The sequence below is a fragment of the Nannospalax galili genome, unplaced genomic scaffold (genome assembly GCF_000622305.1).
Source record: "Nannospalax galili isolate Female #2095 unplaced genomic scaffold, S.galili_v1.0 scaffold2349, whole genome shotgun sequence".
NCBI classification, from domain to species: domain Eukaryota; kingdom Metazoa; phylum Chordata; class Mammalia; order Rodentia; family Spalacidae; genus Nannospalax; species Nannospalax galili.
The window spans coordinates 7,948-18,347 of record NW_008359205.1 but is presented as its reverse complement, the minus strand read 5'-3'; the positions used below and the strand labels follow the sequence as shown (position 1 = coordinate 18,347).

The 10,400-nt window shown below is 53.4% G+C and overlaps 1 protein-coding gene across 3 annotated transcripts in view; it reads left to right on the top strand.

The window, feature by feature from the left end:
• LOC103725555 (patr class I histocompatibility antigen, A-126 alpha chain-like) overlaps window positions 1-9,957 on the top strand; it is a 20,817-nt gene extending 10,860 nt beyond the window's left edge. Inside the window, exons 2-8 of one of the 3 annotated variants that reach the window (XM_029558517.1) lie at window positions 6,157-6,426; window positions 6,637-6,912; window positions 8,352-8,627; window positions 8,747-8,863; window positions 9,223-9,255; window positions 9,390-9,437; window positions 9,579-9,957. In XM_029558517.1, coding sequence (XP_029414377.1) covers window positions 6,157-6,426; window positions 6,637-6,912; window positions 8,352-8,627; window positions 8,747-8,863; window positions 9,223-9,255; window positions 9,390-9,437; window positions 9,579-9,583 — 1,025 coding nt within the window. In that variant the 3' untranslated portion in view covers window positions 9,584-9,957. Of the gene's footprint in view, window positions 1-5,885; window positions 6,047-6,156; window positions 6,427-6,636; window positions 6,913-8,351; window positions 8,628-8,746; window positions 8,864-9,222; window positions 9,256-9,389; window positions 9,449-9,578 lie in introns of those variants that run through there. The other 2 variants (XM_017795548.2, XM_029558518.1) reach the window with 2 other exon arrangements.
• The last annotated feature ends 443 nt before the right edge of the window (window positions 9,958-10,400 follow it).

The following is a 10,400-nucleotide window of genomic DNA, read 5'->3' as shown; positions in this document are numbered from 1 at the left end:
GTTACCCTGGGCTCAGGGGGGAGCTCCTGGCCCCGACTCCCCTAGTCTCCTAGGGTCAGGACTGGGGTTGTCTTTTTTTGTAGTTTATTTAACTTCTTTGGGCATTCTCGAGCCCAATGTCCTCTTTCCTTGCAGTAAGCACATTGATCTTTGTCCACTCGGGGTCTTTTTTTGTCTCCCAGGTCCCTATCTGTTCCTGTTCCCTGAACTACTGTGGCCAAAATTTAACTTAATTTTTTCCTGCTCTTTTCTGATTTTATCCTCTCTTTCTTTTAAAGTTTTTTGTTTATTATAGATTTTTTTCAGCTTGTCTTACTAAATCCTGTAAGGAGTACCCCTGAAGGCCCTCCAGCCATTGGAGCTTACCACGAATGTCAGGAGCTGATTGTCCTAAAAAGGCCATAATAAGATCTGCCTGACGCTCCTGGGCTGTGGGATCAAAAGGGGTGTACATCCAATATCCCTCTATCAAGCATTTTAGAAGCCCTGTGGGGGTTTTATTTTCTCCTTGGGTTATAGCCTGTACCTTTGCCAAGTTGGTCGGGCACCTTCCGGCCCCTTTGAGACCCGCTAAAAGAGTCTGGCGATAAAGACGGAGATGCTCCCTACCGGCCATGGTTTCAGGGTCCCAGTTGGGTCTGGTCAGAGGAAATCCTGCGTTTATTTTATTTGGGAGCAGAGTGGGTCTCCCATCCTGCCCAGGGACATTTTTCCGGGCCTCCAGGATGACTCACTGTCTTTCTTCTGTGGTTAGAAGTGCCTGGAGGAGTTGCTGACAATCCTCCCAAGTTGGTGGGTGAGGAGAATAAACTCTATTAAAGCAGTTGGAGCCTGAGAATCCTGAGAAAAAGAGGGGTTATGAGTCTTTTAATTATACCAGTCAGAGGCTGATAAAGGCCAGTACTGAATCTGATCCCCTATAGTTCGGAGGGGAAAAACCTGGGCAGTCCATGTTCCATCAGAAGGGCCCCCTCTATCCCTCCTTAGGTGGAGTCTGTTAGATAGAGGAGGGGGATTTGTCAGGTTCAGTGGAGTCAGGAGAGGGACAAGGTAGTTTTGGGGGTGGAAGTGCCTGCGCAGGTGGATAGGGAGGTCGAGGGTCAAGGAGGGTTAGGGAAACTTGGTCCTCGGGGAGGACTGGCTTTTTCTTCTTCTCAGGGGCAGACTGAAGGGGCAGGAGGGAAGAAGTAAGACTCAGGGAAGCAGAAGTGGTAGGAAGCCCCTGATCAGTCTCTCCAGTTCCCCTAGGCGAAGTCTGCTAGATGGAGGGGGAGATTGGTCAGGTTCGGTGGAATCAGGAGAGGGATGAGGTTCCTGGGGTGGAGGTGCCTGCGCAGGTGGATAGGGAGGTGGAGGATCAAGGAGGGTTAGGGAGGTGTGGGGTTCCGGGCCAAGTCTTCCCAGGTGACTATGTAGGCCACCTGGTCTGGATGTCCGTGTGGTCCTGGGTGGAAAATGTATTTCTTAACCTGTAAGATGGTAGCAAGGTCAAAAGTCCCATCCCTTGGCCATCCTTTTTCAAAAAAGGGCCATACAGAGGAACAGAGACTCTGCCACTTCTTCTTCTGGACCTCCACTGACAAGTTATGGGCCCTCTCCACGACCTCCTTCCAGTATTCCAGAGTTAGGCTTAAAGGAGTAGTTAGCGAGTGACCCATGATAGAAGTCACGAGAGAGAGAGAGAAAGAGAGAAAGAGAGGGAGAGAGGATGATCACAAGAGAGAGAGAAAGAGAGAGAGAGAGAAAGAAAGAAAGAGAAAGAAGTGAAGATGCCACTCCAAACAATAGTGACCAGTGAGTGTGCTTGTGGACGAATACCTATCGTTGTCCAGTATTTCTTCTGCAGGGGACATGAATTTATCTGGGATTCACGCCTGGGACCCCCTTATCCGTTCACGGGAGTCTTTTAGTGGTGAGCGCCCTTTGGCTTTTAGTTGCTCGACCCGTACCTGCGGGGCTTTTTCAGTGGCAGGAGGGAGGGATGGAGAGGAGAAGGAAGTACAGAGGAGCCGTCTTGTCTCCACCCGTGCAGGCAGTCGGGGTCTGTCAAGAGGGCTAGGAGCCTTCAGCTTACTCCAGGGAGTAGCCCTGGCCAGAAAGCCTCAATTACTCTTTTGTCATTAACGGTCCCACGTGAAGACTTAGACCAAGAATAAGGAGAAACACAAAGGGAGAGGATACTTTAGAATAGAGATCATAGAAGAAAATACAGAATTAGGCCCCCGCCTAGAATGACTAGGGCCAGAAGTGTCATACATGCACACCACCTCTCCTTGCATTCACTTGGACTGGTCCTTCTTTCACTCAGACGCACTCTGCACTCACACTTTTAAGACAAACACAAAACAAAAATCCTTGCTGCGCGCTTCTTAACTCAGAAACTGAAAATACAGATCAGGAAGGGATCAGCCAAGCCAATCCCTCCTCCCGGGGTGAGGAAAGCTATGCTGTCCTCCCCTCTCCAGATCACTCTGGTCACTAAGGCCAGAGCAGTGAAACCAGGGGTCTCTGGGCACGTCTGCCACTCCCGCTGGTTTCCAGAATACAGACTTACAGGTCCTGCACAGGCACAATTGAACGTTCCCAGAGCAGGAAATGACAGACAGACATTAAGACCAAGACAAATCACGAGACATCTATTCTTACCTCCTGCTGATCTGAGGAAATGGGTCTGGGGGTGGCCTGGATCTCGGTGGAACCTCCAAATGTTGGAACCCCAGTCTGGGGTGCCCAACGTCCACAGGAGGCCGCTCCCCCAATAACTCAGTCCTCAGACCAGGAGATGCAACAAGCATGAGGATTTATTACATTCTGCACAACGGACCCCTGCCTCACTCGGAGGGCAGAAGCCCAGAGCCCAGTTCACAGGCTTCTTTTAAAGGCAAAGACCACAAACTACAAGCGGTAGAAGTGGGAGAGAGAAAGCGGCAGTAACGTCACAAGCAGTAGAAGTGGGAGAGAGAAAGCGGCAGTAGTGGGAGGGGGAAGTTGGCAGGGATAAATCTATTGAGGCAGAGCAATTCTATTAACAGAACACCATATCACAATTCTATAGTAAGGCCACAAATCAATTATAAGGTTACACCTGCATGATTACAAAGTAATACAAAAGTTTCTTAGGCATTTCCATAAGAAATGAGGGAGTTTCTCAAGTGGTAAGTGCCCGAGTTAGAACAACATGTTTGTGAGGCTTTCAAGTATGGTCATCTGGTTAATCTCAAACCAGGTCAGCCTTGACGTCTGGAAACAGCTTTGCCAGGAACCAGGTCTTGTTATATTCTGGGGTGGGGGCCTACGGCTCTCCACAGATGTGTAGTTGGTAAAGATTTTCTCTCACTCAGTGGGATTCCACTTCCACTCCTTAGTTGTTTCTTTTGCTCTACAGAAACATCATAATTTAATGAGGTCCCATCCACTGATTGTTGACCTTAGTGCCTGAGAAACTGGTGTCTGATACAGAAAGTCCTTTCCTACACCTATATCTTGGAGGGCGATGCCTATATTTTCTTCTAGCAGTCTCCAAGTTTCAGGCTTTATATTGAGGTCTTTGATCCATTTGGAGTTGACCTTTGTGCAGGGTGAAAGATAAGGGTCACGTTTCATTTTTGTGCAGGTGGAGATCCAGTTTTTCCAGCACCATTTGTTGAAGATGCTGTCTTTCCTCCATTATGTGTTCTTAGCACCTTTGTCAAATATCAGGTGGCTGAAATTGTTTGGGTCTTCTATTGCATTCCATTGATCTATGTGTCTATTTTTGTGCCCATAACATGCTGGTTTTTTGACTATAGCTCTGTAATATAATCTGAGATCTGGTATGTTGGTCCCCACAGCATTGTTCTTTTTGCCCAAGATTGCTTTGGCTATCCGGGGTCTTCTGTGAGTCTATATGAATTTTAGGATGCTTTTTTTTGCAAGCTCTGTGAAAAATGTCATGAGTATTTTGATTGAGATTGCATTGAATTTATAAATTGCTTTTGGTAAGATGGTCATTTTTGTCCCAGCAGGTGGAAGATGCAGGAAGCTGCTCACAGCTCCACACAGAGCATCTCTGCACAGGGCTCTGACACTGCGCCCAGGTCACTTCTCACCAAAGAGTGGAGTCTACATTTCCCATATGTTCCTAAAATTCTATCTGCGTGTTTCTATGTAACTATGTGGCTAGCTTCTCTCTGTGTAAAACCACAGGACCGGGCTCCAGCCATCAACTGACCGACAACACCAGGCTGCTCAGAGCCCACTTCAGCCTCTACCTGCTGCTGGACACTGGATCCTGGGCTGGGGCTGCTGTCACTGCTCCTGGTGCCGGGACCTCTCTGCTGCCACTCAAGTGCCCTGTGACAGTGCATCCTGCTCAGGGCCAGCCTGAGTCCCACCTCCTGGTCAGACCTGAGGTGTGGTCCTCTGCCTGGCGGACCTGAAGCCTCATGCCAGGGTCTCTGGAGACATGAGTAGGTGGAAATGAGGAGCAGGCAGGCGGGTCGACCTGCCATGGTGCTGCCCCATCTTACCACCTCAGGGAGCCTCCATCCTGCCCTCCACAGGACTCAGCTCTCCACTGTGTTCCTGGCCCTGCTGCTGATCCTCCTGCTGCTGAAGGTGAGGTGGGTATTCTGTGAGGCTTCTGTTTTCATGTAAATGCAAGCTTCCAGGGGAAGCAGAGGGAGCTGTAGGGGGAGGGAGATCATGAGCCCCCAGGTCTGAAACCAGAGGGGACTAGAAACGTGAGGTCTGGTGGGAGCGGCAGGGCGTCTGTGACACCAGGAAACTGAAGGGACTAGAGTTTCTCAGGCTTGCTGGAAACACTGACAAGTTCTGCTGCCCTGAGCGTTTCTGTGCACACGGCCCCACTTTCCCTGCTTCACCTTCTAGTTTCAGTGCGTGCTGCCGAGATCTGAAAGAAAAATTCCCACATTAGAGGACAGTGGGATGAAAGCTCTGTCCACCAGTCTGTCCACCTGGCACAAGACCCATCCTCTGTCCAGGGTCCACACTGCACACGCTGCACAGGCCTGAGGTTCTTAGAGCCAACCAGGTTATGAGATCCACTGTCCCACACGCCTGCACCATTCATGTCCCTCATCTCATCAGCTCATCTGTCATCTCACAGCATTACAGTGTGAGTGCAGGAGAGAGGGAGGGAAGGAGGGAGGAAGGGAGGGGGAGAGAGAGAGAGAGAGAGAGAGAGAGAGAGAGATCCCTCCTTACACACCATCCATTAGACTATATTGCTGTCATCACTGTGCTTTATAATTAGTTTCCGTCCATCTTTAATGTGTCTGGTTTATGAATTAACCTTTACCTCAGAAGTGTGTGCACACAGGACAACACTCTCTTCCTGGTGGAGAAGGGGGTCTCCTGTACTGAGACCATGTCCTGGACCCACACTGACGATTTCAGCTGTGGAATGAGGATCACTAACACACAAGCACCCGGAGCCACAGGTGCATTATCTGGAAAGAGCACAGAGGAGCTCGGTGAGTCCAAGCTCAGGGCTGTTCAGACAGGAACAAACTCTGCATAGATGAGATTCCTGACCAATCAGGGCTTGGCAATGTCCCTGCTGCCATAACGTTCCTGGGGTGGCTGTTCTTCCAGAAGAGTCCAGCAATGGAGGAGGAGCAGGGAGACAGGGAGGAAATCAGCCCAATCTCTGATCTCTCCTGGATTGCACAGTCTCAGGACTCAGGGAGATCATGTGACGAGAAGCGCTCTGACCTCACAGGGCTCAGGGCAAGGTCTCAAGTCCTGACGAGGTCTGGGGTGGGGAAGCCAGAGGTCAGGGTTCCCAACCACCAGGGTTTCACTTCTCCCTGGCCTAACCTGTCAGGCCCTTCTGCCTGGATACTGATGACGCGTCACAGTTCTCACTCCCATTGGGTGTCGGGCTCCTACAGAAGCCAATCAGCGTCGCCGCGGTCACCGCTATACATGCACTCAGACGCGCCCGGACTCAGACTGTCCCCGAGTCTCCGGAATGGGGCGATGGCGCCGCGCACCCTCCTCCCGCTGCTCACCGCCGCCCTGGCCCTGACCCAGACCCGCGGGGGTGAGTGCGGGGTCGGGAGGGAAACGGCCCAGCCGGGCGGCCCCGCCCCGCTCCGTGTCCACCCGAGCCCCGCGCCCCTGTCCGGGGTCTCAGCCCCTATCTTCCCCCAGGCTCGCACTCCATGCGGTATTTCCACACCGCCGTGTCCCGGCCCGGCCTCGGGGAGCCCCGGTTCATCGCCGTCGGCTACGTGGACGACACGCAGTTCGTGCGCTTCGACAGCGACGCGGAGAATCCGAGGATGGAGCCGCGGGCGCCGTGGGTGGAGCAGGAGGGGCCGCAGTACTGGGAGCTGGAGACGCAGAACCTCAAGGGAACCGCACAGACTAACCGTGGGGACCTGCGGACCCTGCGCGGCTACTACAACCAGAGCGAGGACGGTGAGTGACCCCGAGTGACCCCGGGTCGGAGCTCGCGACCCCCCCACGTCCCCACGGACGGCGCGATTCACCCTGGGTTCCCCAGGTCCGAGGTTCGACCCGAGGCTGTGGGATTCCGCGGGAATTGACGGGGTTTCGGTTTCTATTGGGATCCGAACCCTCGGGTGGGCGGGGCCGTGTGGGCGGGGCTGACCTCGGGGTCGGGGCCAGGTTCTCACACCATCCAGAGGATGTCTGGCTGCGAAGTGGATTCCCACGGACGCCTCCTCCGCGGGTACATTCAGGACGCCTACGACGGCAAAGATTACATCGCCCTGAACGACGACCTGCGCTCGTGGACCGCGGCGGACATGGCGGCTCAGATCTCCAGGCACAAGTGGGAGCAGGCTGGTGTGGCAGAGCGGTGCAGGGCCTACCTGGAAGGAGAGTGCGTGGAGACCCTCCTCAGATACCTGGAGAATGGGAAGGAGACTCTGCAGCGCGCAGGTAAGAGGGGCCGCGGGAAAATCCTCCATCTCCCTCGGACTGGGGCTCATGTCTCTGAGGAGGGAGGAAATGGGATCAGCTGGAATTGTGCCTCTCTCTTGGGGTCGTAGGGTGTTGTGTGACAGTATTCCTGAGAGATGTGAAGGAGTCTACCTACCCCAAACTGACAACAGACCAAAGTGGGGATACCACATAGTCTGATTTGGTGAGCCAGCGAGTTTATTAGGATTACTTACAGAATGTGGTTGAGGGGTGACCTCCCAGAACGGAAATCAAAGACATTTGCTTCACCAAAGCCGGTCGCCCTTAGTTGAGAGCTCACTAAAGATGGAAACCTGGGGTCACTGCACAACTTGCAGCAGCTAGACAGGCATGAGGACATGGGGTGCAGGGACTGAACAACTGCCCTCCTGGGGGTCTGTACTCACAAGGACCTTCCCCTCTGACCTCTGACCTCTGAGAATCAGGTCCCCATGTCCCCAGTCCTCAGGGTGATGACTCTGTCCCTCACTTTCCATGTGCTTTACAGAGCAGTGTTAGCACACAGACCCAGTCAGGAAAGTTTGTGTGTGTGGGGCTTCCCATAAAAGAGAAAGAGGCACTTCTAGAAGAAGAGAGAAAACCCAGACTCTGCCCCTCCCTTCCTCTGTTCCTCCTATTCCTCCTCTTCCTCATGCTACTCGTCCTCCTCCTCCTCTTCCTCACAACAGCCACCACAGCTGCACTGTGACCATTGTTCCCTCCAGGCAGCTTGGCTGGTCTGTGGTCTCTGGGGTCCTTATAGAACCTTGTGGAAGGAGGCACTAGTCAATCTGGTCAGTTTCAGGGTTCATTAAATTCTGAGCTTTATATTCCTGAGTTTTATTCAGCTCCCATCCCCTGCAGGATGGAATGTGTCACCTCCCTTCAGATCACCCTTGTCCTAAGGCCCTTCCTTACTTAATGATGGTTTATCTTGAAGGAATTTACTACACAACAGAGGGGAAGATGAGCCAGGGTTTCCTGGTCCAGCATCAGAGAGCGACTCCAGGGCTCACCCTTCTCTAGGGCAGTTCAGAAGATCCTGGAATATCCAGCCAGCAGTTCCCTTCCATCTGCAGCCCACTGTGAACCACGGCCTCTCTCAGGCTGGGTTCTCTGCCCACCAGGTGTTATTGGAGGTCTGACCCCATGGATGCTGTCATTCAGCTCCACCCAGTCAGGACCAGAAGTCCATTTTCCATGTGGGAAACCTGGAGTTTCCATCCTGGGATGGCTCACATGAATTCCACAACTTTCCAAGGAGTGGATTATCCAGATGCCTGTGTCTAGGCAGCTGTGTGGAGTTTGCACACCTCCCCCACCCCAGCTCTCCTGACCATTCCCAGGATGGTCACATGAGCACTGCTGAGCCCCAGGAAGAATACAAAATGCCTGAACTTTCCACCTGTTTCTACCAGATCCCCCAAAGACACAGGTGACCCTTCACCCCAGACCTGAAGGGGACATCACCATGAGGTGCTGGGCCCTGGGCTTCTACCCTGCTGACATCACCCTGACCTGGCAGAGGGATGGGGAGGACCTGACCCAGGACATGGAGCTTGTGGAGACCAGGCCTGCAGGGGATGGAAAGTTCCAGAAGTGGGCAGCTGTGGTGGTGCCTTCTGGAGAGGAGCAGAGATACACATGCTGTGTGCAGCATGAGGGGCTGCCTGAGCCCCTCACCCTGAGATGGGGTAAGGAGGGGTGTGGGCACAGAGCCTGCTGTCAGGGAAAGCAGGAGCCTTCTGGAGACCCTGAGCAGGGTCAGGGCTGAGAGCTGGGGTCAGGCCCTCACCTTCCCTTCCCTTCCCAGAGCCTCCTCAGGCCACCATCCCCATCTTGGCAATCGTGGCTATCCTGGTTGTCCTTGGAGTTGTGGTCATAGGAGTTGTGGTGGCTATTGTGATGATGAGGAGGAGGAAGAACACAGGTAGGGAGGGGCAGGGTCTGGGTTTTCTCTCTTCTTCTAGAAGTGTCTATCCCTCATTCATGGGAAGCCCCGTCCACACACAAACTTTCCTGACTGGTCTGTGTGCTGACACTGCTCTGTAAAGCACATGGAAAGTGAGGGACAGAGTCATCACCCTGAGGACTGGGGACATGGGGACCTGATTCTCAGAGGTCAGAGGGGAAGGTCCCTGTGAGGACAGACCTCCAGGAGGACAGTTGTTCAGTCCCTGCACCTCCTGTCCTCATACCTCCTGACCCTGCCCTGGATCTGCTGTCACAGTTCTGGAACATTCCTGGGGTTCAGGACTTCCTTGTTCTTCACAGTTTTTCTTCTCACAGGGGGAAAAGGAGGGAGCTATGCTCAGGCTCCAGGTCAGTGTCGGGAGAGGGAGGATCCTTGAGGCCCTTGGGGTAGAGATGGAGCCCATAGGGAGTCAGCCAGCCCATAATCCCTCCTCCACCACATCTTCTCTGGCTCTGAGTGTGTCTTATTTTTTTCTCTGCAGGAAGCGACAGTGCCCGGAGCTCTGATTTCTCTCTGGAGGCTTGTGAAGGTGACACCTGAGGGCCTGGGTTGGGAGTCATCAAAGGGGACAAGACTGGGTCACAGGGACTCTCAGAAGTTGGACCTTTGAGTGAGTGGTGGGTGTTGGTGGTGTTGTCTTTATAGACTGTTCATGACTCTTGTTCTTCAGCTTGAGACAGCTGCCCTGTGGGACTGAGGGACAGGAAATGTGTTCAAGTCTCTTCTCTGACTTCAAGAGCCACTGGATTCTCTTTGGTGGCAGTGTCTGAAGATGTCTGCTTTCTCCTGTGTGCAGTGTGAAGACCTGGGGAGACCAGCCCAGCCCTGCCCAGCAGGACCCCTGTCCCTGCTCTGTCCTGTGATCCCTTCCACAGCCAGCCTTCCTGTTCCAGCACAGGGGGGCGGGGACGTCTCCATCCTGTCAGCTCCATGCTGCACTGAGCTGCAGCAACTCACTTCCCACTGAAAGTAAGAATCTGAACATGAACTTGATGTTCAAATCCTTGATCTGAAAGAGTGAAGAAATAAAGCACAGCTTTGAGAACCTTCTGGAATCTGTGTTTCCTATCCTGTGTGACTGGAGGAGGCTGTGGGAGCCCAGTGTGGACAGGGCTGTGCCCAGCCGGAGCTCAGTCCATTGTGGACTTTGACGTGGTCACTCCTCAGCTCTGTCACCTCCTGGGCTCTTTTGTCCTTGTCACTTAGTAGGACCACATGTGGACAGTGTGTGGTCACAGGATGATGCGCAGCAAGGGCTCCTGTGTCCAGGTCAGCCTGGCTCCGGCCTGGTGCGGCCTCAGCCCCATCCTCCGTGTGTTTCTTGTCCCGTGGTTTCTGTGGAGGACGAGGCCTGTTCCTGTTCCTGCAGATGCTGCTGCTCTCACTGTCCTTTGGGTCCCCGAGTGTGACAGCAATCGGAGGTGGTTTTCCTGTCGTTGTCCCCACCAGACTCAACAAGGCCCTGCACCCGGAGACTGTGGATGGAGGAGAT